General features: G+C 39.5%; 1 protein-coding gene across 2 annotated transcripts in view; it reads right to left on the minus strand.

Annotated features, from left to right (window-relative positions):
* Positions 1-863: 863 nt before the first annotated feature.
* Positions 864-25,114, minus strand: part of epb41l5 (erythrocyte membrane protein band 4.1 like 5) — a 31,724-nt gene continuing 7,473 nt past the window's right edge. The window contains exons 3-26 of one of the 2 annotated variants that reach the window (XM_054615181.1): positions 24,321-24,425; positions 23,049-23,091; positions 22,713-22,791; positions 22,313-22,357; positions 21,700-21,752; positions 19,383-19,503; positions 19,031-19,118; positions 18,765-18,853; positions 18,587-18,656; positions 16,823-16,992; positions 15,612-15,718; positions 15,303-15,321; positions 14,380-14,425; positions 13,911-14,029; positions 7,509-7,660; positions 7,052-7,143; positions 6,720-6,854; positions 6,290-6,357; positions 5,361-5,483; positions 4,101-4,182; positions 3,799-3,879; positions 2,966-3,028; positions 2,550-2,689; positions 864-1,764 (exon numbers count right to left, since the gene is read on the minus strand). In XM_054615181.1, the coding sequence (XP_054471156.1) occupies positions 1,695-1,764; positions 2,550-2,689; positions 2,966-3,028; positions 3,799-3,879; positions 4,101-4,182; positions 5,361-5,483; positions 6,290-6,357; positions 6,720-6,854; positions 7,052-7,143; positions 7,509-7,660; positions 13,911-14,029; positions 14,380-14,425; positions 15,303-15,321; positions 15,612-15,718; positions 16,823-16,992; positions 18,587-18,656; positions 18,765-18,853; positions 19,031-19,118; positions 19,383-19,503; positions 21,700-21,752; positions 22,313-22,357; positions 22,713-22,791; positions 23,049-23,091; positions 24,321-24,425 (2,160 nt within the window). In that variant the 3' untranslated portion in view covers positions 864-1,694. Of the gene's footprint in view, positions 1,765-2,549; positions 2,690-2,965; positions 3,029-3,798; positions 3,880-4,100; positions 4,183-5,360; positions 5,484-6,289; positions 6,358-6,719; positions 6,855-7,051; positions 7,147-7,508; positions 7,661-13,910; positions 14,030-14,379; positions 14,426-15,302; positions 15,322-15,611; positions 15,719-16,822; positions 16,993-18,586; positions 18,657-18,764; positions 18,854-19,030; positions 19,119-19,382; positions 19,504-21,699; positions 21,753-22,312; positions 22,358-22,712; positions 22,792-23,048; positions 23,092-24,320; positions 24,426-25,114 lie in introns of both variants that reach the window. The other variant, XM_054615180.1, reaches the window with a different exon arrangement.

The following is a 25,114-nucleotide window of genomic DNA, read 5'->3' on the forward strand; positions in this document are numbered from 1 at the left end:
ATGATGAGTGGGGTGTTGAGAGTTTTAAAAAAAAGCCTGTTTTAAGAGTCAATGTGATACATTTCATTAATAACTCAAAAAAAAAAAAAATGTAGGATTAGGCCTCAATTTAACACGTATAAAAATCAGCTTTTAAGATATTTCACAAGTTTTCCTCCAGGTATAAACTATGTCAGCCATTGAGAATTTAACAAGTGGTAAAAGTTTTCATACTGTGGCATCTCCAGCATTCTCAGGTGAGACTACGTGAATACATTCATTTCCATAAGGCAGGGTAGTAGCTACAGCATATTCATAATTCCAGGTGCCATGTTCTATAATGGGGTCAGATTACTGTTTTAAATGAATTTAGAAAGACAAAAACGTTGGTTTCAAAAGAAATCGAGCAGCCTCTTGCATTCACATTGCCAATATAAAATTGTTGTTGTTGAGAAATGATCACAGAGGCAGTGAAGTATAGAAAACAAAACACTTATACTTCATCTTCAACTGTCAAAATCATGACACGGGTTTACAGAGGAACAGAACATAATGGGTCCAAAAAGAGACACAGAACTATCTTTCATTAGTGAGGTTCAATCCTTCATCATGCTGGTACCAAAAGTGTGTGAATTTAAAAAGTACTGCTATGAGCAAATTAAAAAGTCAAAAAGGAAAGAGGAGGATCATAAAAACATCAGAGTGGTCAGCTACGTTGTCATCAATGCAAAAAAAAAAAAAAAAAAAAAAAAAAAAGATTTCACATCCAGTGTTGTAGAAATAATCCAGTGAAGTTTTCATATCCAGTGGTTTCACGTGTAGTGTTGACTGTATTTAAAAAAAAAAAAAAAAAAAAAAAAAAAAAAAAAAAAAAAAAAAAAAGGTTTGTAGTGTGCTACGAGGACAGTGCAGAATCATATCAATACTTCATGTTAAGAGTCCAGGCGTTTTTTTTATCTCTTGGAATCAACATTTAAAGTCACTGTCTTTCTTTTTTAGAGATTTTTTTTTTTCAGTCCTTCATCCAGTGTACTTCAGCACAGCAGCGCTACATCCTGTGTGATCTGTGCGAGTACGTAAAAAGCTCACAGTAGCAGGGATCCAGTGGTGTGAATAAGTGAGAAATAAAACAATATGATAAAAAAAAAAAAAAAAAAAAAAAAAAGAGGAAAGCAGCGCTAAAAGAGACAAACCTTCCCTTCGAGTCAGAAGCTTCGTACCTTACAGTGTCAAGAGATTTTTGTGCGTCAGCCCCAACTTCACCTCTGTACTCGTCATCACTTTTCATCCGTTAGGAGATGATGCCAGTTATGGGAGACAGAGGTTTGGCTGACTGGATGGATTAAGCAAATTGCAGTGTCACTGTCAATGAACTCATACAGGAGATTCACAAGTTAGGTGTTCTTAAGATGTTAATACTGGAGCTAAATGTTGGTTTAAACCAAAAAAAACTAGGCTTTGTTTCATGTTATCTTGAAAAACTGTCGTATTTCTATTGTTTTCTTGTCTACTATGCTCAGTTTGTCTAAACTGTTTGTCAGTGTGGGTGCACTTGTGTTTGTAAGCTGCCTCTTCCCTTGTTCCACTTTCCTCTGAGCCCTTCAGTGTTCAGCACCTGCACAGCTTGCTGGTGTGTGTGGATGGGTGAGGAGGTGAGTGGGTGAGGTGGGGGTATCAGGCAGGGAATGTGGTGATAGACGCTCCTCATTCCTCCATCAGAGCTCAGTGGTCAGGAGACCTCTGGGTTTGGCTCCATCCTCCGAGGCTGGCTGCTGACCCACAGTGCTGTAAGACACGGGAGGGATGGATGGCAGAATGACTGCATCAGAGGTGGAGACTACTTTGCTGGTAAAAGCTATTAAAACATTCATTATCATATTGACTGAGGAGTTATGAGCATATGGGTCCTGAAGCATTCTGCTTTAAAAAGAAGGGATTCACACAAAAATACAACCAAGTTAAGGAACAGAGAAAAGGTTTCCATCACACGGTGAGGTGCATAACTAACATCATCAGAACTTATGTAGTACAGTAAAAAGAACAATATTCCCTCTGACTTGTAGTGGAGAAGAAGTATAAAGCTGCATTAAATGGAAATTCTCAAGCAAAACACAAGTACCTCAAAGTTGTATTTAAGTACAGTACTTTTTTTACTTATTTAATATTCTTTACTGTGTAAATTATTTCCTATTTACAATACTTGTTTTGATCTTGTTCTTACCATGTGTCTTGTTTGCACTATCCTCTCTGCTGCTGTAATCCTGCAAATTTCCCCACTGTGGGACTAATAAAGGATTATCTTATTTTATCTTATCTTACTTTAGTGAATGTGACGTTTTCAGAATGATAAACTTCTGCAGTGACTACCTTACAGACACATACAGTGCTGAAGCCTCAAAGTGAGCTCATGATTTCTCTAAATATCAAGACAAAGCAAGAACTGCAAGTGATTCAGCTCAGACCAAACTCGTTTTTTGTGTTGGGGTTTCAGCTAAAGGGAGGCATTCTCCTGTACGACCAGCAGGGGGCAGCATACTACCAAGCTTGCTTTTTGGTTCAAAGAGTTTTACCTGGCGGAGTTGGTGTTACGTGTGTGAGCGCGGTGTGGGAGGACTGGGGTGAGAGCTGCTCCCCCATCTGCAGGGAGAAGAGGGTTGACCTTAGCGGAGGGGTCAAGGTCGAGCAGGCCGTTAGTAAAGACGCCAGGAGGCTGCATTAGAGGGGGGTGAGGGAGAAGGAAGGAGGTCAGTCTCTACTCAGCTTCTACGTCAGCCAAAGTGAACTGCAACTATGCAAGTGTGTTTGGAAAAATAAACACCGAGCCCTGCATCATCAGTTTCAGGACAATGGACATCATTTAAATAATGAAATCTTTCTAAAACATTTAATTGGATCATGTGGGGAGAAAGGCAGACAAAAATAGCCAGGTAGACAGTTGAACATGAGAAAAACTTAGGTTAGATGAATCCAGAGATTGATCACTCACTGCAGTAGAAGGAATGATCCAGCGAGGTGTGATGGGAGGTTTGGGCTGCTGCACTGGTGGTAACTGGGAGAGAGAATGATCAGAATAATGTTCATACTTATTTATGGTGGTGCATTTGATCACTGATGCAGGTTTACGTCAATAGAACCCCACCAGAGTAGCAGTAATAAGTACAGGGACTTCGCTGTGGGACTAAAGTAAAATGTTGGTGCCACATGCCATCAACAGGGAAGAAATGCAACATGGAAATATGTTGACTGCAGGACTGCTAAGCACGAAACAGCCTTAAAAACAATGTTAGCCAGAGACATCGGGCATACTTTTTGGTTACTCTTGTTACAAAATAATAAAGGTCTATAAAACATTGAAAGGGCAAATTAGTAAGTTATTTTTCTAAACATTCATTAACGAAAAAAATGTACCTTCTTACTTTTAAAACACTCGCTTAAAGATATCACACATCTTTCTCCCTTTAATTGATCTATGTATTCATAAATGTTTGTGGACATTTTTCATCCCTAATATTAAATTGAATTCCCAGCCCTAAAATAAATGCCTGTACACTAGAGCCCTGTAGCGTTGGAGCCATGAAGACATGGGTTTATCACCTCTGAACGAGGGTGAATAAGTGATGTATTGTTGCAGTCCAGTTGGGTGGTGAGACTGAGTTTGTCTCGAGTTGAAGGTCAGTGGTTCACTCCCTGCACCGACTAATCTTTCCGTTTTAGTGTTCTTGAGCAAGTCAATAAATCCTGTCCTTGCTTACACAACAATATTTTTCAGGCACTGACTTAACCTCACAGTTCTCCACACACGGTAGGACTGTGTCTTACCATAGGAGTCGGATCAGTGAAATCAATCAGGTTGTCAGACAGTGTGGCGACGTTTTGCAGGTCAACTTCGTCTGCTTTAACCTGCAGAAGGACACACACACACCAAACCACAACATATAAACAAAGAAATCTATACACACTCCAACATGACACTTGATCAAAGAGGAGCCATAAAAGCAGAAAAGTAAAAAATGATCTGCTGCCATCTTAAACGGAGATTCCCTCAGGTTTAAAAGCTGCCACAGAAAGACAGTGTCATAAGTATCCCCATAACTTGTCATGAATGAAATGTTCTGAGTTACCTTTGGGGCCATGCCTTCGCTGGCAGACTCAGAGGGCATCTTGGGAACAGAGGGGTTTACATCTTCAGCGAGCCTCTCGGCACTGACGAGCAGAAAAAGAGAAAGAACGAGCGAATGACACAGAATTCCAGGTTTCTGTTCCTCTCAGAGACATTAACAGAAATGGATTTTAAGTTCCTCCTCCTCGGTATAAAAGTAGTTTAAGGCATATTTCATTGCTACATTCAATAATACATTTTTCTTGTTCATGCGATTCAAGAAATCTCTATCATGGGAGCCCATCACACAGCCTAAGGTCATGTCTTCAAATAAGATGTTTTAAACAACAGTCCAAAACCTCAAAGTAGTTTTACACTGGATTAAAACAGTTTGTTTTATTAGTTAAATTATTAATTGATTATCAATTTTTTTTCTTGATAGACGTTCTGTGATTGATTGACTGATTATTGAACTGATTGTGTCAGCGCAGCATGAGTCTACATTCACCAGACAGTAAAAGATAAACAGCCCGGACAGTAGAGCGTTTAGCTTGAGGCCGTGCAGACTTGGTGAGTTGCCGGGTCAAACGTCTGCGTTTGGTCTGTATTTAGTGTCATCCTACTGTAAACGCATATTGAGCAGAGACGCCAGAAGTATCCAGGCAGAACCCAAGTCATGTGACTCAAACATACCCAGATACACACACTAACACTCTCACACACACGCACCGCTAAAACATGCCAACAGATGTCAGCAAAGACCACTACAAACAAGTAACTCTTTGTCTGTGATGGATGTTGTGAAGTTGATGCCATTGAAGGAAAAGCAGGTTGGCACCGTAATCTGAATGCACCCTGTGTCTTTTTTTAAATCTCCAAATCCAATCTTTATACCCTTACTTTTACCTGATTTCTATCCTCCTTTATTCATTCCTTCTTAACATCTGATTGGTCCAAGCCTTTTGTTTCTTCCTACTCTCAAGGTGTTACAGCTGTCGTAGGTTAAATGACCATAATCGCTACATAAGATGTGTTTAAAGTTATAGGAACAGTGAGCTATATCAATTTACTGCATCCTAATCTGGACAGTGTAGTAATCATCAAATGTAGTGTTTGACATAAGGTTATATAAAAGGGAGGTGAAAGCAGATATAATGTGTTTGTCTCTGTCCTCTTTAGTAGGATTAGAAATCTGCAGCGACCGTCAAATATTCCCTCCTTTACAGATTAGAAGAAGAAAAAAAAGAAAAAGCATGGGGTACATATAGACACACAGACTGACCTGGTCCCTGCAGATGAGACCAGAGAGGCTGACTTGAGCAGGTCCCAGGAGTCTTGGATTTCGGGGCGACTGCTGACGGACAGAGACGAGTTACTGCCCATTCGCCCGGTACGCACCTTCAGCCTGAAAATACACAGTACATGCTCTTGTTTTGTGCCAGTGATTTTGTGTTTCATACTAGAAAAAGAAAAAAGTAAACCCTCAAGATTGAACAAAGCAAATCAAGTAAAATATTCTCACAATAAAAAAAACTAATTCATCATGAATCAATGTTTGAATGGGGTACAGGGAAGGAAGACATGGAAACATAACATTTAATTGGATTTTTTTTAAAATAATAACTGGAGGATGTATACTTTATATATGGTTAACAAATCGTACGTGACTCATCCCCCCCCTCCCCCATCCCCCTGAGCCTCTTCCTGCCTCTGATACAAAGCAGCGACAGGGATTTGCTCGACAATCTGTGAAGCCATGCTTGTAAGAGCGAGCTGAAGGTGATGTAATGTTTTCTGAGCTACGCTAATAATCCTCATGAATATTCAAGCGGTTGATCAGCTCTGGCAGCAGGCAGTGCCCAGATTGGCTGAGACAATGTGTTGACAGTTGGCATGACTCAGGAAGATGGAGGAGGAGCGAAAAAAAAAGGCCCACATTTCAAGACAATAGAGCACAAGTGACAATAGCTTTTCTCCTGTGCATGTTCTCTCTGTACTGAATGTACTGTACTGCACTGTTTAAAAAGGACAGGATATTTAAAGCTGAAGAGACTAAATAATCAAAACAAACAAAATGTTTCCAATGGTTGAATACATTGTAGGGTTAAATTTAAGAAATATCCCTTTTTTAAATCAATTAATCAATTCATTATAATTATGTTTCTACAGACTGTGTATTTAAAAATGAGTGTTTCCAGTGTGTGGTCATACCTGGCTGAGGCCTCCTGCAAGTTACAGTTTTTATTTCCAACAATTACGATATGTTCCTCCAGAGAGCCCTACACAGCGGAGAGGGAGAGGGAGATTAATTGATTGATAGACGGAAGGGTGGGAGACTAATACAGCAATGCATCACCGACTCACAGGATAGCAGAATAACATCGCAACTGTAACATTAACATGGATGTTTTGCACATTACTGATATACTGCAGTTATGATGATTTTAATCTGCTGCGACACAGACACTGAAGCCCTCATTGTTAGACCTTGAAAGGGTTTTTTTGAAAGTCAGAAATCCTCGGCCCTGGCTAAATGCCAGTAGAAATAGAGGTATTTGAATTTCCTAAACAAATTAGAAGCATCGAAGTGTGATCACAAAAAAATAAAAATGCTTTCAGTTGTGTGGGGTCTGTTCCTCACCTTGAGGGCAGCAGCCTCAACTTGTGCTTTCAGGATGTTACTCTTCAGATCCTCTGGGAGGCACAGTGGAGTGACAGCTGGACTACTGCCTGCACTGCTCAGACCACACTTCTCTGTGAGCTTCACCACATCCTCCTGTTGGAGCAGGGTCGGGTGGGGCACACATATACAAAAAATATGGTTATTGTTTCTGAAAAAACCTGGCAACACAGCCATCCCTGCTTTAATTTCTCTATGTTGGGGCTTGGAGCAAATAAAACTATTTTTTTTTTTAGGTCCTGGGATAAAAAAGGTACAAAATTAATCTAAATACTAAATGAACAAATGCTCACCTGATTGTTCATGGCCATATTAACGTTGACATTTTTTGGAGTACCAAGAAGCGGACTGTTCTCCAACTCCAGCTGCTTCAGACGAGCTGCTGCTTCTGGAGAGACAGTGTTAAACTTAAATATACACACACCCATAAAACTGCATTGTAATCGTTCAGTGAATGCACAATAAAGCAATACTAAAGAAATTTTAAAGTGACATTCATTATGTTCCTCTTTTATGTGTACTACTTAATGTTAAAGTTAAACAATAATAATACAAAGTTGTGAGCAGAGGCAGTGTAAGTGTATGAGAGGTGAATAAGATGGGAGTGAGTCTTAGTGGTTATTTTAAAGTTCAAACTTCTAAAACCAGATTTCAAATATCTTCTCATTTCTAAGTGACAACATATCAGATATAGTTTTCATTATTCATCGTTTTAGACTTTGTGATATTCTAGGTTTTCCGTGGCCTCACCAGCGAGGCTGAGAGGATCTTCCCCGGTGGCACCAGCGGTAGCATAGGCGTTACTTGGTCCGGCCTCGTCTGCAGCGGTCACAGTGGGAACGACAGGAGCCCTGATGACATCATCAATGCACGTCTCCATCAGGTCAGCAACCATGGGCAGACTAGAGACAGAAAACAGGAGAGGAGGAGGATTTTAGGTGGCATAATCATATTTAAATATTAAACACAAAAAGAAACATTGGAGGAGATAATGCAAGTGTTAAATTATACATCTGTACATCTTACCTGTGGCATCCATAAGACATGAATGAACTCTGCAAAGATGTCAAAACTGGCCCATGATGATACATACGAAAACATTTTTGGAATAACTTCCAACAAACAAACATTACAAAAAATGTAATAGAACGCTGAACAGAAAGCCACTGTATTTGGAGAAATATCTGGCAAAATATAAGCGTGTAGGTTCATAGGTGTCCCAGTGGGTTTGCCGTGCATCCATCGTATTTAGAATAACAAAAGTTTTGTTATCAGGAACTCAAGAAAGTACAAAGACAGTTACTGTTCCTTCTACCAGAAAAATAAAGGACCTGTATGTTCAAGAGGGAAGCTCTTAAAATAAATAACGTTGGTGGAAATGTCTTCTCAAGAGGTTAAGAAGTGTTATTCAGTCCAACAAAATAAGTCCGCAAAACAAGCAATAACCTCTGAGGGAAAGAAATGTGGAGCAGTATTCTGAGAATTTGAAGCCACTTGAAGCAGAACCTTTGATACATGGATTTTGGTGGAAGCTCTTCCAGCAGCCTTATAACTACCTCATATTTCTGTAGCCTGAAGACACAGTGAAACATGAGAAGTACATATTACTTATTATTACTTACACTGCCCGAGAGAACAGGAGCTCAACCACAACACACAGACAGATGTGAAGAGAAGTACAATGCTTACAAACCAAATGTATATAAAGACTCCCACATGTTACGTAATCCATGAAGGAAACAGTGAGGATGCATCCAACCCTTATGTGGGCAATAAACACAATGCATTGTATTGTGTATTTACAATGAAAGTAAACACATGCATTGTCGAGAGACTTCATGTGGAGATTATACATATTTTACAACAACACAAAGGTTCCAAGCATTAAAGTAACAATTTCTCGTCATGTTCAATCCTAAAAGCAGCCTGGTGTATAGATTTCCTTTGTTTTGGGCTTCATAGTCTAATAAAAATAGCGAAATGATCAAACACACACAAAACTATATAGTCTTCTCAATCAAGAGTGAGCCTGTCTTTATTCTCTGAAATGATTTTAAACGCAGTTCAGAAAGATATACATCCTTTGGTCAAAGCTATGTTGTAAACATTAAACTAAGCAATAATAATAATAATAATAATTAAATCATCTTCATTGGTTGAACTGTGCAAGAAAACATATTACAGTGGTTGAGGTGTGTGTAAGAATTCAGTTATTATCAATTTCTACACGCTGCTCTTTACGCATCAGTCAAAGCCACCGTTACTTTGGTGGTTGAGTCATTTCATAATTACCCTCCCAACTGTCCACACACTACTGCAGCTGTGCTCACAAAACAAATAAACATACATTCGATTTTGAACATTTTAATGGAATTGTGCTTGTTGGATTTCTTGCCAAATGTTAGATGAGAAGGTCATTTTTCAATTTAAGTGAGAGTATAGAGTCCAGGATGTGTTCAGGGTCAAGAAACTAGTAGCTATTTTCTCCTGCTTTTATTTTTTTGTGCTAAGTTAACAACTTCGAATTTCTTCTGACGAGAAATATATTGACCTTCTTGTCCAACTACATTTTTAAAAACAGAGCAGCAGATCCATAAAATGTGCAGAACAGATTAAATATAGAGAAAATCATATTTTCTTTTATAATAATCATTTGATGGAACTAATCAATACAACAACAGTGTTTGAAATATCATAAAAAAAATAAAAAAAAACACAAAACTAATTTTGAGACACTGACAATGGGAGCAGTAGAGGACTTAGTTAAACCCTCCAGGCAGGAACTATGCGACTTATTGTTTCCTGACAGAGTCGAGAGTGGAGGTGAATTCCTAAGCCCCACGTTGATACCATCTCCCCCCCAGCCAGCCAGTTTCACCATGAGGTTAAAAGTGAAGGACAGAGGAAGGAAAGGGGGCAAGGAGAGACAGAATGAGAAAGAGAAGTGTAGAAGATAACAGAGAAAAAGAGAAGGAAAGGAGCAAAAGGAGGATAACTTTTAAGAATTGTCACTAGAGCAAACTACAAGGACAAGTGGAGGGAATTGAGTGAAACGTTGAGAAGAAAAGGGCAGTATCAAGTGTGATGGCAGGCTTGGAGAGGTGTCAGTCTGTGACGGAATAGGTGATACTTGAGGAATGTTTCAGCTAAAAAGGCACGGCTGCATTCACACCAAATGTGTCCTTCCATGTGGTACAGTCACTGCCACAAATACCAGAAGTTTTTCCGTGGTTGAGTCACTGCTGAGCCATTCACATTTATTAGTGTGCTGTCCAGTTCATGTCAGTACAGAGGGTAACACCGTTGTCGGTTCCTCGGAATCTGTCCAGCTCCTTGTGGGGAGCTTTGACGAGACATGAGCATGAAGGGTGGAGGAGAGGAGACCTGAGGAGAACAGGGTGGAGGGAAAAGGACAAGGGGAAGGGGATGTGAAAAGAGATGGGGGGAGTGAGTGTAGGTAAACCAAAAGCAAGACTGGCGGGAGAGGAAGGGAAGCATTGACTGAAAACAGCAAAGATGAGAAGGAGATTGTATGCAACTGAATGAGGGAGAGAGAGAGAGAGAACAAGGAGAAACAGCTAGTTTGACAGGTTTAAAGAAAAACTAAGAGGGGAGGAGGAGAAGAAGAGAATTTGAGGCGGCTGATAACGGGAGTCTGAAAGAGAAAAAGCGAAGTCCTTTGAAGTGTAATTCATTGCATATGGACTGACATGCAGGCTAAACTTAAAGTCTGTCCTTGCATGTATGAGAAACAGGATTCATTGAGGATTTTCTACAGTCCTGCTTAGAGCTCCATTTTAAATTGTCGCAGGAAATCATTTAATTTTAAATGATGGCTTGGCAAGAGAACTCATGCAGCTGATGATATAAAAAAAACAAGTTATTTTAGTGAATATAAAACAGCATAAATAAATAAATAAGATAAGTGGCAGTGTCAGAATACTGAATGTGCCATGCAACTTATGGCCCATTGCTTCTGGTACACTGTACACTAGCGTGCATTTAAGTGTGCTGTGACAAGTGTTATGACATGCATGCTGGAGTTAAGTGGAGTGGACTGGATGTCTCTGGAGCGTCAGTGACCTGGCTTTGCACCTCCAGCGGCTGAGGTCTGATGGGTTATATCTGTGTTTATATATTCAGTGCTGTGGTTTCCGAGCTGGAAGCTGTTTATTCATGATGACAGCTCCACTGGGAGCACAAGAGGAAAAGGGAGAACACAGTTTCCCTGTTGCAACTGTGAAACAGTGACTAACTTGATGGTCTGACTAGATTCACAGCAGATGAACTTCCACTGACCTTTCATTATTTTCCATATACTCTCTTGATAGCGATGGAGAATAAAATGCAATGACTTATTCCAATGGCATTATTCTGTGAGGTATTTACTCTCACTTATGATGATGTCACAGAAGAGACAAGTAAAGAAGTGGAGTGGCTTAAAGGAAAGAGAGGAAAGCGTAAGAGAGAAGGAAACAGATACAAACACAACACTACACGGCTTCTTAAACAGCAAGAGAGCATACAATCCATTAACATTACCAATTACTATTGATTAATTAATAGTTCAGATTTCATTTTGTTTCAGAACTGTCTTATGTTGCACACATCTGATTAGAAAAAACATTATCTTAACCGTTTTCTCTAACTTAAAAAAAATTAAGCTCCTCTCACTATTTTCTTGTGAATGATCCGTCATAATGTCTTACATATAATTTAGATCATATCATCAGCGTAAAGGCATCATATCACAACTTTACATGTATGAGCATTAGGCTTAAGCATATTAGTATTTATTCTCTTTTGTGCTTAGTAACGTTGGAGGATGACGAACAGAAGGATAGAGGAGATTGATTGCTCAGGTGCTCCATGCAAAGTACTAAAAGAGAGAGGGAGAAAGGAGTGGGAGGAGAAGGGGATTAGTCTGAAGTGTTACTGGTATAGTCTCTTTCAAAGCATCCTCCTTATGTCCACTGAGTCAGTTGTAAACTGTTGCCATGGGCTGATAGCATAAACAAGAACTCAATGATATATCTTGTGTTGACAAAATACACAAGAACTTGCAGGGCTTGTGTCAGTGTTGGTAAAGCATGTTTTTTTTTTTGTATCATTAGATAAGTTTCTGTAGTATCTGGTAAGTCCCGCACAAAATAGTATTTACAGCCTTTAGGATTAACCGTTTACCCTTTGAGCAAGAAAGTTTGAAAGAGGAGTATCCAGCATACTGAGTTTGAGAGATCGCTCTGTCTTTGCACTGGCCCCTTTTCAAGGTCATGTCTGTGAATCCTGTTTTTCAGGGTAATAAATGAAGAAAAAAGGCCCCTGCTCTAATGCCAGGCAATCCTCTTAGCACAACTGACCATAAATTTACTTTACTAGAAACAGGATCCGCCTGAGCTGTAAATCTGAATGAGCTTTGTTCTGCAGAAGCCAGAGTAGTATGAACAGGAAGTAAGAGTGCCTACTTAACATTGGGGGAAAAAAAAAAAAAAAAATCACATGCAGGCAGGTAATGTTTTATAACTGTTTCACCTCTAAAAAACAGAAATCTTTTGGTAAGTCCTGAGCATCACTAATTATGTCAGCCATAAGCTGATTGGCAACTTCCACTCAAATACCTTGTGAACTCTTTTACAGGTTAGAAGATAAATAAGGGTTCAAAGAGGAGCAGGTTGTTCACAAGACGCACAGCATGACATTAGAGGACTGAAAGTAAAAAGACATCCACACACTGGAATGCACCGAAGTCTTGATCAGAACACATCAAAAGCTGAAATCATACCACACTGCTGATTGTTGACGGCAAAAAGTAGATCCCAGCACCACACCCCAAATCATCACATCATTTCCTGCACCGATTAGGTTGGCATTTCATGCTGATCAAAAGTGGACAAATAGCAAATCACAGCAGACCGTTTCGTCAAAAGAAAACCCTTCTCCAAAGCCAAAAATCAGAAAGCCCGCCACTGCACAGCCATTGATTGGTTAAAGCCGGAGCAATGGCAAGGTTGAGCGTACCTACCTGGCCTGCCTCCAGACAAGACCAATGTGTCCTCAGTACATTTGAATACTGGAACACACAGTGGGAACATTGCAGGTTTATAACAGAGGAGGGAGAATACATATTTGTATGTACATTTGCTTGTTCATTCACATTCACACAAAAAAGCTTCACACAACTCATCCAAAAGCATTCGCAAATACCAGATTTATCCAAGACAAAAAACCAGAACTACAGCATATTTGTATTGATGCTGTTCAGAGGCAACAACCCAAACTGAGAGATCGAAAAATACAGCATAAATGAAGAAGCAAAGAGCTATGAAATATAAAACTACAAAACAATAAATAAAAAAGTTATTACAGGTGGTACTGAGAAGAGGACAGCTGAGTACTAGGACAGTTTATGTGTATCAAATATAAAAGGCACGAGTATGTCTCTTTCTTCATCTCTTTACTTTCTACTTTCTGTCTCTGTTGACTACTCACTCTCAGTCTGCTACTTTTTCTAACAGCAGTTCACCTTTCTGGACCTTGAATCTGCCTGAATATTGCACTGCTGCATTACAGGTATGTGCTCGCTCTACTTGGACACACACCTGTATGCAGAAACACTAGAGTCACTTCGCCCTACAGGCAACCGTGTTCTGAGAACAGCTCCATGTACACGTTACAAGTACATAAACAGAGCTGGAACTTGAGAATAGGGAAATAGAACCGCCAAGCATGGAAGGGACATGCAGGCACAAATAAATAAAATAAAAACTATACACGAAAATAATCTATTTTTTCCTCCCACCGTCTTTCCGGCCATCCCTGGCCAAAGCAAGACAGGGTCAGTGGATAAGCCATGTTAAGCCACTCTTTCGGCTTTAGACCATGAAAAACACACCTAGCTATCTACTGCACTTCTTTCAGCACCCAACAGGGATCAGCCAGTCCTCTCCAACTATTCATAACATGGTCTTGTTGCCCTTAGCATCAGTGAGCACTGTAGTAAGCTGCCACTGGCATGACAAGTTAATTGGCATTTAACTTAAAAACATCCAGTCTCCAAAATGCTTATTCACTTATTCCAACAAATACGGTGAGCTGAAAATAATATAAATGGGAAGACGTTCAAAATAATTAACTCTGAACTCGGGTACCAACCTCCTCTTTTCTCCTCCAGGACTCCTGGGTAGAGCTTCGATTTCCATCGGTGCGCAGGCAGCAGCAGCTGCCGGGCTGACCACGGGCACAGCTGACCAGGCACTTCTACCGGGAGAAGCCTGAAGACGGAAAAAAAGATATATGGTCGGTACAGAGAAAGATGAGATTGGAAGGTATTGAGAATGTTGAGAAAAGAAGGAAGGAATGAAGGAAATGAAAAATGCACAGCTGCAATATCGCTTTCATTAAATATATGGTCGTAGTCAATCCATTGTAATATTCTAATCTGTTTTATGTTAGCCAACTGTATCTAGTCTTTGTGAAACTATAACATCACTGATTCTTCCCTGTAGTTTGATTCTTACTTGATGCTTTGGGTCTCATTGTCTAAGTCCGTTGCTCTACTTTATTTTGTTTTCCTGTATAATGGAGGAGGGATTCACATACAAACAGCAGTTCTGCTCCTCACCTTGTTGCCTTTGCTGGAGCTGACTCCGTTGCCTGAGGAAAGAAGCCTGAGCAAAGAAAGAAATTGAACTAATTAACAAAAAAAAACAAATAGTAAAACACCTTTAACTAAACTGGTTTTCGGTGTCGTCTGAACACTTAAGAACACTCAAGAAATAAACCAGGGACTCTTAAAGTCTCCCATGATGCTTTTCACAGAGCACACTGTTCTGGTAATTTGGCTGAGCAGCCATCGTGGGTTTGCAAATTACATAGAGAGGTCTTCAAGCCGTGACATATGAACCACATTTTGGGGCTATAGAGTAGTACAATTCAGGCAAACTTATGACATGAACAATTTTCATTATGTTCTTTTTATAAGACTGTTTCAAGTTCAAGTTATCCATGAGCCACTTTGCAAATCCCCATCATCTTTATATAAGACTGTAATACTACGTACTTTCAACACAGCTCAGGACCTGAACTGTCACAGTCTGGGAATGACCAATGAGGTGTGATTAAAAGTCACAGGAACATTAATCATGAAATGCTTTGAGTCAACTGGTCCCATGACAGCTTAAAACTACCACTGACATCATGTATTTAGCCCACACACACATCCCTATAACAAAAGGCTACTTCTGCAACAAGATTACAAGTTAAGGCTCATGGTGGAACTGAGTGAATTAAGAGAGCACTTTAAGCTACGGTACTTGATAACGGTGTATGATATAAAACTAAGCAATTTCCAGAGCAAGCCTTTCCATTGTTGTCGTTTATCAAATATAGTCACACAGCAGTGGTGCTACGGCAATTGGGAAATTATATATAATTCTCACACAAATCAGCTGATGTGAATGTGATCATGCTAAAATGAAAGGCTAGATAAAAGTAGTTGAAACAGGCATTGGCACAATCACATTGTTTAAATATCAGTGTACTCACTCCTGAGGATGGAAAGCTCCTGTAAAAACACAACAAAACAGACAGTTAGTGTTAAGTTCAGATAGATCTTAAAATACAAAAATATGCTTCAAAGAATCCAGAAGAGTTTGTGCAGGTTTACATCATGTAAGATATTTTCATTTATGCAAGCATTTATCATGGGTAAATACCATGTATATATATTTGCTTTCATTTGTATATGTTTTTGCTACATAATGTATTTTAAGATGTGACTTTGAGTGTAATGTATTTAGGCAGTATATACACATATGTTGTGCAGGTGTGTGACTGTGAGAAGGTTGTCCTCACCTCTGTTCTGCATGGTTCTTCTGGAGTAACGTCGACTTGGCCTTCTCTCAAACGAGGCTGACCGCCTGGCTTTATTGCCCTTGGTTGTCTGATACTCCGTCTTTCCACTGGTCACAAAAAACACAAAAATACATTTGTACACATGTGAGGACTTCTGTCTGTTCCCAGTCGGATCAATGCAGGCCAAACCAGGAAATACAAAAAGGCACATTTCCTATTGATTCTTGGATAAGTCGAATTGTCCAAAAAACAAAAGGCACAGCGGTGACCCCTGCTGAACTCCGGACTCATCCGAGCGATAACCTTCTTTTAACAACAAACCCTGTAACCTCTGTGTAAAACCAACAACACTGCCAATGCTTATCCAACTGGGTAATGTTTAAACACACACACAGAAGGGGACGAGCTGGCTACTGCAGCTTGTGGACATTGAGTGCCTGTCTTGTGCCACTAAAGTATCTGTGTGTACTCACGTGTGTTTTCTTTTTTGTATGTGCAGAAAATGATACTGTGCACCAAACTAGGACTATCTCTGTTAGTATGTTCAAACAGATTGCACAGAAACAAACACATAGCTCTCTAAAATTTGTGGCAGCAACCCCCCCTCCCCTAAGTCTACTTGTTAAGCAAGCCCAGCTGCAATTGTTCCCAACACGTATCTCAACAGTCTCATTCTAATGCATTTTTTCTCTTTCACTGGACACACTGGAGGACTCATTTGGACCACAGCAGATACCAGTTAGAGATCCACAGAAAGAGACTCGTAAAAGTCTAAGTGAACCAACCAACCGTTAGATTTTTTGATACACAATTTACCAGAATTGCTTGTAAATCTCGTCTATGCGAGGTTGTTCTATATTCAATTTATAATACGACTTAGGAAAACAAATTTTATGTTTTATATTTGTACTAAATTAAGACATAAAATGGAAGAGATTTTTATGTCTTGGGATAAAATACTAAATTATTGGGATTAAATGTAGTTCATCAGTAAGAAAACATGAAGTGATTGTTTTTATTGGCATTGAACGCTAAAAAGCTGTTAAAAAAAAAAAGAAGATAAATCTGTCTTGTTACTTTTGCCATGCAATGCTTTTTTTTTTTAAGAGTCTATTTAGTTTATATAATACAGTCAAAGAATTTTAAGGCCCACAGCTAAGAAAATAGTTCCTCATTCAGAAGCATCTTAAACCCGTACATTGGAATGTTACCTGTATCTGAAGCGTGATCCCATGCGTATGAATCCAGGGCGTGCAGAGTTCTTTTGCACCGGCCCTCTCAGCCTAAAGAAAGCATGGTGTTCCACCGCACACTTCCAGAGGTGCTTACAGGCCTTCGGGTGGTCCATCCGGAAGACAAAGGTGTGCTCCTGTTCTTTGCCCTGGGGAGGAATGGTGTAAGGTTAGATTTGGTTGATTCAGAGGAGAGGAGAGGAACGTTTACTTTTCAGAACCTCCGGGTCTTAAAAGTGCCTAAAACTTTACATTATTTCTAATGGCCAAAAAGTCTGATTGTATAGAAATCTATGAGAAGATGACCCTACTTCTCACTTGATTTATAGCCTAAGTAAACATTAGATACATGAGTTTGTAGTCTAAATCACTAGTTTCAAGTCTTCTTCAATACAGCATTATGTTTATTTAGTAAATTACCATCACATTTAGAGTAAAATAGACAATAAGCACTTTCCCAGTGTTTTTTCAGCTCATGACAACAATTTGGCCATCTAAAAATATCAGCATTACCATCCTGTGTCACCTCTGGTTGCAAATAAAACAACATGGCAACCTTCAAATTACCAAACTCGAGCCTTCAAGACGGCAGACGCAAACCGATCTGTGGTTTCCACAGTGAATACGTCCTCTCTCATGCCCTTCTAGTTCTAACATCCCAAAGACCTCTAGTAGTAGTGACAACAGACATATTCAGTGCCCAAACAGAGAGACAGAAGCACTCACAAGCTGACACACAAACTGTGCAATCTTAAGAGTCATTTTCCATCCAGCCACCTGTTTTTAGAATGTTTTACTTCCTCAATCCACTGCTACAGAGGGCAGACGCAATTTACTATCAAAATATGTGCCATGACTTTCAATGCAATGACCCTGACACGACTCAGAGCCAGACTTCTATATTTGTGGTTCATCTCTGATGCTCCTGCTATGTGTGTGTGACAAACCGGCATCTTAATAGAGAGTTGGGGATTATAGTACATACAGTAAATGCCTGTGGTGAAAAGACTAGCATGCAGCATATAACTGTAAAGGACAGAGCTTTGTGTATGTGTGTGTGTATGTGTAGGAGTTGGAGAATGGTGCATACCAGAAATACCAGAGGGGGCAGGCTTCTTTATTAACCTCACTCACAGACCTCCAGGATGGACATAAACAGACTCTCCTTCTCTCTCATGTACACTAGCCTCTGGGTAGTACAATACTAAGCCTTGTTTCATTTTGACTTGGAACCAACCTCTTTTGGGGCTCAGGAACTGCTTCTAAGAAAAGCTTAAAGAGTAATATTCATTGTTTGAACATTTCTTTTAAGTGGCTTAAAAAAAAAAAAAAAACATCTTGCATGGTTTGTAAATATTTTTTTCTTTGTTCTGTCAGCAAATGGCAGCGTTGTTATTACTTTATGATTATATTTGGTAAAATGTTGAGATTTTCCTTAAGTGAAAGTGGTTTGTTTGTTAAATCGTTTCCTATTTTGTAAGAGGACATATGCGCCTGCAAAAGGAGCAAAGATAAGATAAGATAAGATAATCCTTTATTAGTCCCACAGCAAATTTGCAGGTTACAACAGCGTAGAGTAAAGTGTGGCAAGTGCAGTACGTTCGTTATAGCCATAGAGTATTTACAATGGGTCATTGATGAACTGTTATCAAGAGGGATTACTATGGGAGACTGAATGCATGTTTTGCATTTTCAACATTCCACTGTATGACTGAGTATCTGAGTGCGTGTGCTCATGTTCACCTGGTCGTCATCCTCCACTACCACAAGCGTCAGTTTGCTCTTCTTAAAATCCAGACAAGTGATCTTGGGCCTACAACAGTTTAAAAACAACACAAACAAAAAGGGAGGAATAATGAAAACCATTTCTATAAAGCATTGAAGTAAATATTTCAGTAAATTATGATTTAACCAAACATACCAGAAGAAGAGCCCTATCTTGGTTTCTCCTTCAAACACCAGAACTCCAGTGGGCGTCAAACCCAGACTGTACTCATTACCATCTCTTGCCTGCAGGGCAGATATGGAATAAAAAAGAAAAAGAAGGTAAAAAAGAGGCACCAAAAGAGTTAGGATTATGAACACATATTCATATGCACAGTCTCTCCAATTTCCATTTATCATGAAGGACATTTCTGATTCAGGGTATATAATAAATGCTAGTGAGAAAGAGTGTGTGTCCGTTACCTTGACCATATGCATGTCCACCCCATACATTTCTAGCCACTTGGCTTTGTTCAGGTAGTTAATTTCAGCTTGGGCTGGCATCTGACCTCTGACAGAAAGGAGGGAAAGAAGGGAGGAGGTGAAACAAAACAGAAAGAAATGTCTGCATGATCAAAAACATAACTGCAGCTCCACGCCAAAGGGATAAAAACAGAAGGACGCTAACTGCCCCAGCCCAACTCCCCCAGCATACAGTCTACAGACCGAAGTACACCCATTGATTATCATAAGATATCTGCTTTCTGTGGCCATTTCCTCCTTAGTTATTTTCATCACCATACATGCAGTAGTTTCGTTATAGTGAAATCTTTACCTGCACTCCTTCCATTTGTTGTAAATCGCCAGCTCCACGTCCACTGTCTGCTCGGGGACGAAGCGAAATTCCGTCACCAGGTCCAGATTATGCTCCAATGGGTCGCAATCACCCATTTCAGCTGAAAACACACAAGCATGCACACTTATCAGTTCACACTGTGAGCAACATAGGTTCAAAAGACGGATGTTAAATAGAGTGTGGACTGCACAAGACTGTACAGATGCACCTAATACCAACTGGTAATTCAATGTATGAGACTAACAGCATTCTTGAAATAATACGTCTGTGTTCACAACCCCTACACAACCCTATACTTAATACTGTGGCAGTAGGCAATCTTAATGGACAAAATAATAAACAAACCCTCCCTCAATGTCACCGCACATAAATGTTGTGTAGCATCATGTCGGGGAATGATGGGTATCTGAACTCTCTCTGGACAAAAGGTCAGGTTTTATCAGGTAAAAAAGGGGACAAAAAACAGATTGAGGCAAAAATAACAACATAAATCCTCCCGAGATAAAAATGGGGACAGAGGAAAAAAACATTTTGCAATGTTTGGGTAGATAGGAGCAACTAGGACATCACTGTTTAGCTAGTCCAGCTGTTAGCATAGCCTCAGGATATAGAAGAGAAAACACATTATTTTAATCTATTCCTTCAATTGTCTGTGGACCAAAACATCATTTTGAAGAAGGGAAAATGAAGGGAGGAGAGAACACAGAAAGGGTGCTGGATTAGGGGGCCTCCGAAGAGGATGGAGCACTAATGAGCTGGCACTTACCCCACAGTGACTATGAGTGTGTGTGTGTGTGTGTGTGTGTGTGTGTGTGTGTGTGTGTGTGTGTGTGTGTGTGTGTGTGTGTGGGTGTCTACGTGTGTGTTCAAGAGTTTGTGCACGCAATCCCATTCAATAAATGTCTCTCATGATTCACACTTTGTTTCTCTGAAGCAGCACTCTTTCCATTGCTCCTGGAGTGAAATGCTGCATTTTGAACTATTATAATCAGTATTTATGTGTAGTTTAAAAATGTATTGGCTACTATTCAACATGTGGTAGAGGAGCAGTCACTTTCTGCTCCATTAGTGCATTATTAAATGTACTGTATGTAGCTATGGAAACATCAATTTGCCTCAAAATGGAAACCAGGCTGGCCTCTTCTGAACTTTCTAACTGAAGGTTTGATAAGCAAATATTGGCAGGAAACAGGATAATATTTCTGCTTTATGGAGACTTTTGACTAACAATACTACTGAGTTAATATAGGTGAGAGGTAAGGTATTAGAAGAAATGCCTTGAAAGAATTTAAATGTCCTACAAAGGGTCTTTTTTCCATTTAGTTTTCTAGCCAAAGAGGTAAGATTAAAAAAAAAAAAAAAAAAAAAAAAAAAAAGGTTTTTGCCCCTGGGTTCAGGATAATTAAAACATATCTCCCCTTAAATAAATGGGGAGATTCAACAAAAAAAGAATGAAGTTACGTTGTCTTTAAAGTCACAACTGAGGTGTTATGACAAAAAAATGAATTCACTAGTCATGTAACCAATGATCTGTTCATTTTCTTGTCTAGGTGAAAGTGTTACTATGCAGGAAGAGAAACCCAAATATATATTTCCCCAACAACATCCTTCAGTTTGGAACCGCTCAATTCCAAAGTTCTTCTGAGAGTCTGAGTTTCCCCCCTTAACGCAGTATAGGAACATCACTTCTCAGCCACATCTGCAATCCCATTCTTTCCGCCGTTACCCAAAAGCTACGCCACTCCCTGTTTTGCTGTCCTATTGTAGTGGAGGGCTTTATCTGGCTTCAGAGCCTATGGCAGCTATGGTTCTAGGAGGGTCAGTCAAAGAGGACGGTGATTCACAAAGACAGCCATGACAGCTTCAAAAAGATCTGGGGAAATCCTTGTGGAAGAAGGACACAGGTCCACTCCTGCAGCTGGGCTTCAGAGTACATGGCTTTGGTAAGTACCTTATTGAGACACTACTCAACTGAGATTTTGGGACCTTACCTTTTTGGGTTCAACAGTTACAAAATAAGTGTTTGGAGTAATGTCTGTTGGGCATGTAACAAGGTTGAAACAGATTCAAGCTATGTGGACAAACAGAAACGACTACATCACTCCAACTGGTTTAAGCACATGCTAGTCTTTTGCTACACAGTCCTTTAGCGGCTCTGTGCTTTGAACACAGTACATATCTCAACTCTGCAAAGGAGAGTGCACCGCAAAACACAAATGAATGGCCGCTATTACAAAGGTGAACCCAATTACCAAACACAGAGTTGGAGAGATTCCTGGATACCTGCTGTGCTTACCCTGTAGCGAGAAGGCAGCCAACTCCACCGCTGTTTCAAATGGACATTCTAGCCTGAAAGTACAAACATTGTAAGAGTCAGAAACATCAATGAAGCTAAAACACTGCCAAAGGCCATTAAAATTCCCCTTTGATCTTCACTGGGGCCTTCTGGTCTTAACCACGTCCTATTATTATTCAGCCAAACAATGCAAAAACTGTTCCTTTGTAGTAAAAACTTACACTTACAGTATAACCAGTCCACTTAGTGACTACAGTTAGTAACATGGCCATGACTACCAACACAAACACTCACATTTAAAAGGGAAAAACTCTGATGATCTGATAAAAAAAAGGCAACACAGCACATTGTCTTGGTGAACTGATTTCAAAGTTAGTTGTGTGAAATAATAAGTTAAAAGACAGGAGAGTGATTGGACTGGAGAACTACTCCCAATGCGCTGCCAAAATATGTAACTGACACGCTACTGCCAGGTCTGTTTAATGTTAATCTCTTCGTCTGTCTGGTTTTCTCAATAAACGTTTATTTAAAGTACGATTACAGGGAAATTCTGTGGAAAGTACTGTATTAAGGTGGATGGCAGTCAAAGGTTAAAACAGAGGAAATGACTTACTTTCCACTGAGGATGTCCTGCTTTAACTGTAACACAAATAGGTATCTGAAAGAAATATAAAACAATACAGTTGATGAAATGTGAATAAATGTGGCTGTGTTATAGAAGATGATACAGAAACAATCATCTATGCAAAACTGTCCGCATTGAACACCAAAGCAAATTACATTATTTATTTTTTTATCAAAGGAGAAATACAAAATATAAAAGGATCTTCATCTCATTTTTATTTTGAGATCCCACAAACAAGAAAGGAACCTACTTGTATAGCAATCTGTTTGAGCAGAAAACACTGACTTATATGTGATTAACAGCTTTACCAAATAAACAATCTCAACTGACACATTTCACCTCATTTTAGTAAAAAGAAATAAGTTCAAATGTTTGTGGCTTAACTCACCTGGTGAGCTCCTCGTGAAGGTTGTTCGGTTCCGAAGAGTAAAACTTAACTCTCAGGTGAAGGCAGTATGGTGGGCCAACTAAAAAGACAGATCAAAATGACAGCCGAGTAAATATTATGGAGGTTAACAGTCATATATTATGTGATAACAAAAATACCAGGGTGACATTTTGTTTTAACAAACTGTCTTAAAGACCAGATGCAAACAGTGTTTTGTTTAAATACAGCTTAACACACTAATGTCTTATAATACAGAAGTGTGGACACAGCGTTTGTTTTCATAGGATGTTTTGATGAAAAGCAAGTAAGTATGTATGTTTGTGGAGGTTTACTTACTTTTCACTTGTTTTTTGATACTTTTTGTGACATCAAGCCAGTGCTGAAACAACACAAAGGGGATAACATTTTTAAAAACACAGCAGCTTCAACAATGTAGAGATGAGATAGTAGTAAAAAAAAAAAAAACCAATACCACTGGACATTTGATGTTACAAGTATAATCAATTATTATACTTGCCTTTATTCAATTTACAAACATTACATATTTATATACGCAACGGAATGAATGAACAAAAGCTAAGATGCGAGTTACGTTAATGAAAAGTTGAATTCTGGGAGGTCCTTTGTCATAATGCAACACAGACACACACACACACACAGACACACACCCTTGTGCTTCTGTTTTTGTGAGGATACACAATGACATAATGCATTCTCTAGCCCCTTACCCTATCAAAACTAACTAAACCTGACCCCAACACTCATCCTAACCTAAACCAAACTAACCCAAACCCTGAACAAAGTCTGGACCGTCAAACAGGCCTTTGGTGGTCTGTCCCAACCCTGGACCGGCGAAAATGTCCTCACCTCCCAAAAATGTCCTCATTCTGAGGGTCTAAAACTCAAAAAGGGCCACACAAAGATAGCTGTACATGTACAGGGTCAGTGTTCTGTGCTGCAATTCTTCTTGGAAGTTCAGGCTCTATGAGGCATGAAAAATGTCAAGGAGAGGCGGTAGTGGTGGTGTTTGTGTGTCTGCAAGTAAAGAGAGATAACAGAGAGACTCGCAGCACTCTCTAGTCTCCTCTCCCCCACATTCCTTATCACAGCCCCCCCACTCTCTCTTTCTCTCCCACCGTTTTCCATGGCCTTCACAGCGCATCAGCGTGAAGGAACAGGGTCACTGGCAGACCAGTGACTTAAGACAGTTTGACTCAGTCAGACCACAGTCTGACTCCCAGAACTGACATGAGACCCAGAACCAATCCCTTTAGCTCATTCGCTAGGAAGGAAAGTCCCTGCCTAAAGCCTTCCTCCAAATGGGTGAATAGTGACTTAGACTGAAATCTGTGAACAGGAGCTGAGAAGACTGCCCAAAATGGTGGACTTTAAAACAACAGTACTGAAAACATAAATACAATTCTGATTAGTTCAGACCAGTAAATATTGTGATTAAAAAGAGAAATCTTAAAACATGATTTTACAAAACAAACAAACAAATTAGGCCACCCACAGTTTGGCAAAAATGCAAAACAATAAAAAGCAAACAGTTCAGAGAGAAGAGAGAGAGAAGAGAGATTATTGTGTAATGTGTATCTCCATTCTTACCGGAACCTGTGCCGAGTCCATGAAGCGCAGTCCGAAGTAGTCTTTCTCTACGATGTCCAGATGGTACATGATCTGGTCAAACAGCTCCTCACCCTTTGCTTTTTTCTGTTCAGGAAAACACACACACAAGTATCTGAGTGAAAAATTGTAGGATTACAAGATATTAAAAACAAATTTACAGTGTGATGATGGTTGTTCGCGGTCAGCACAACAGAAACACTATAGTAGGGAAGGTGAGTCTCAGGATGGTTATTATATAGTTCTGCAGAAAACTGCCATCTGAAACACAGGAATCTACAATATAGCTGTGCTTCTTATATTGACAATTTTATATTCTCAATGTATGCAGGGGTCTTTCCCCTCGTCATAAATGAGACTTTCTGATTTTGTATTTTTTCCTCATAAAAAAAATAATTATACTCAAAGCGATTAATTTATTATTAAAATTGTTACTGATTAATTTTGTCAAGCTTCCCTCCATCCAGGACTTATACTCCTTCAAATTTGGAAAACCAGACTGTAGCATCAGTTAAGATCCATCACATCGTGGACACAACTGTTTTCAACGTCTCCCCTCTGGTAGGCATTAAAGATCCCTGTACGCCAAAACAACAGGAACAGTTTCTTTCCACAGACTGTCTCAAAATCTGATGAACAATTAAATCATTCATAGTGTCAATAACCCTATAACACCAAAATAATCATTACTGCCAGCCCAGTATAGATTAGAATTTAACATTTGTATATACTCTCAGAACTGACAAAATAGTTGTTTGATAGATAGATAGATAGAT

This window comes from Anoplopoma fimbria, chromosome 16 (genome assembly GCF_027596085.1).
Source record: "Anoplopoma fimbria isolate UVic2021 breed Golden Eagle Sablefish chromosome 16, Afim_UVic_2022, whole genome shotgun sequence".
Taxonomy (NCBI): domain Eukaryota; kingdom Metazoa; phylum Chordata; class Actinopteri; order Perciformes; family Anoplopomatidae; genus Anoplopoma; species Anoplopoma fimbria.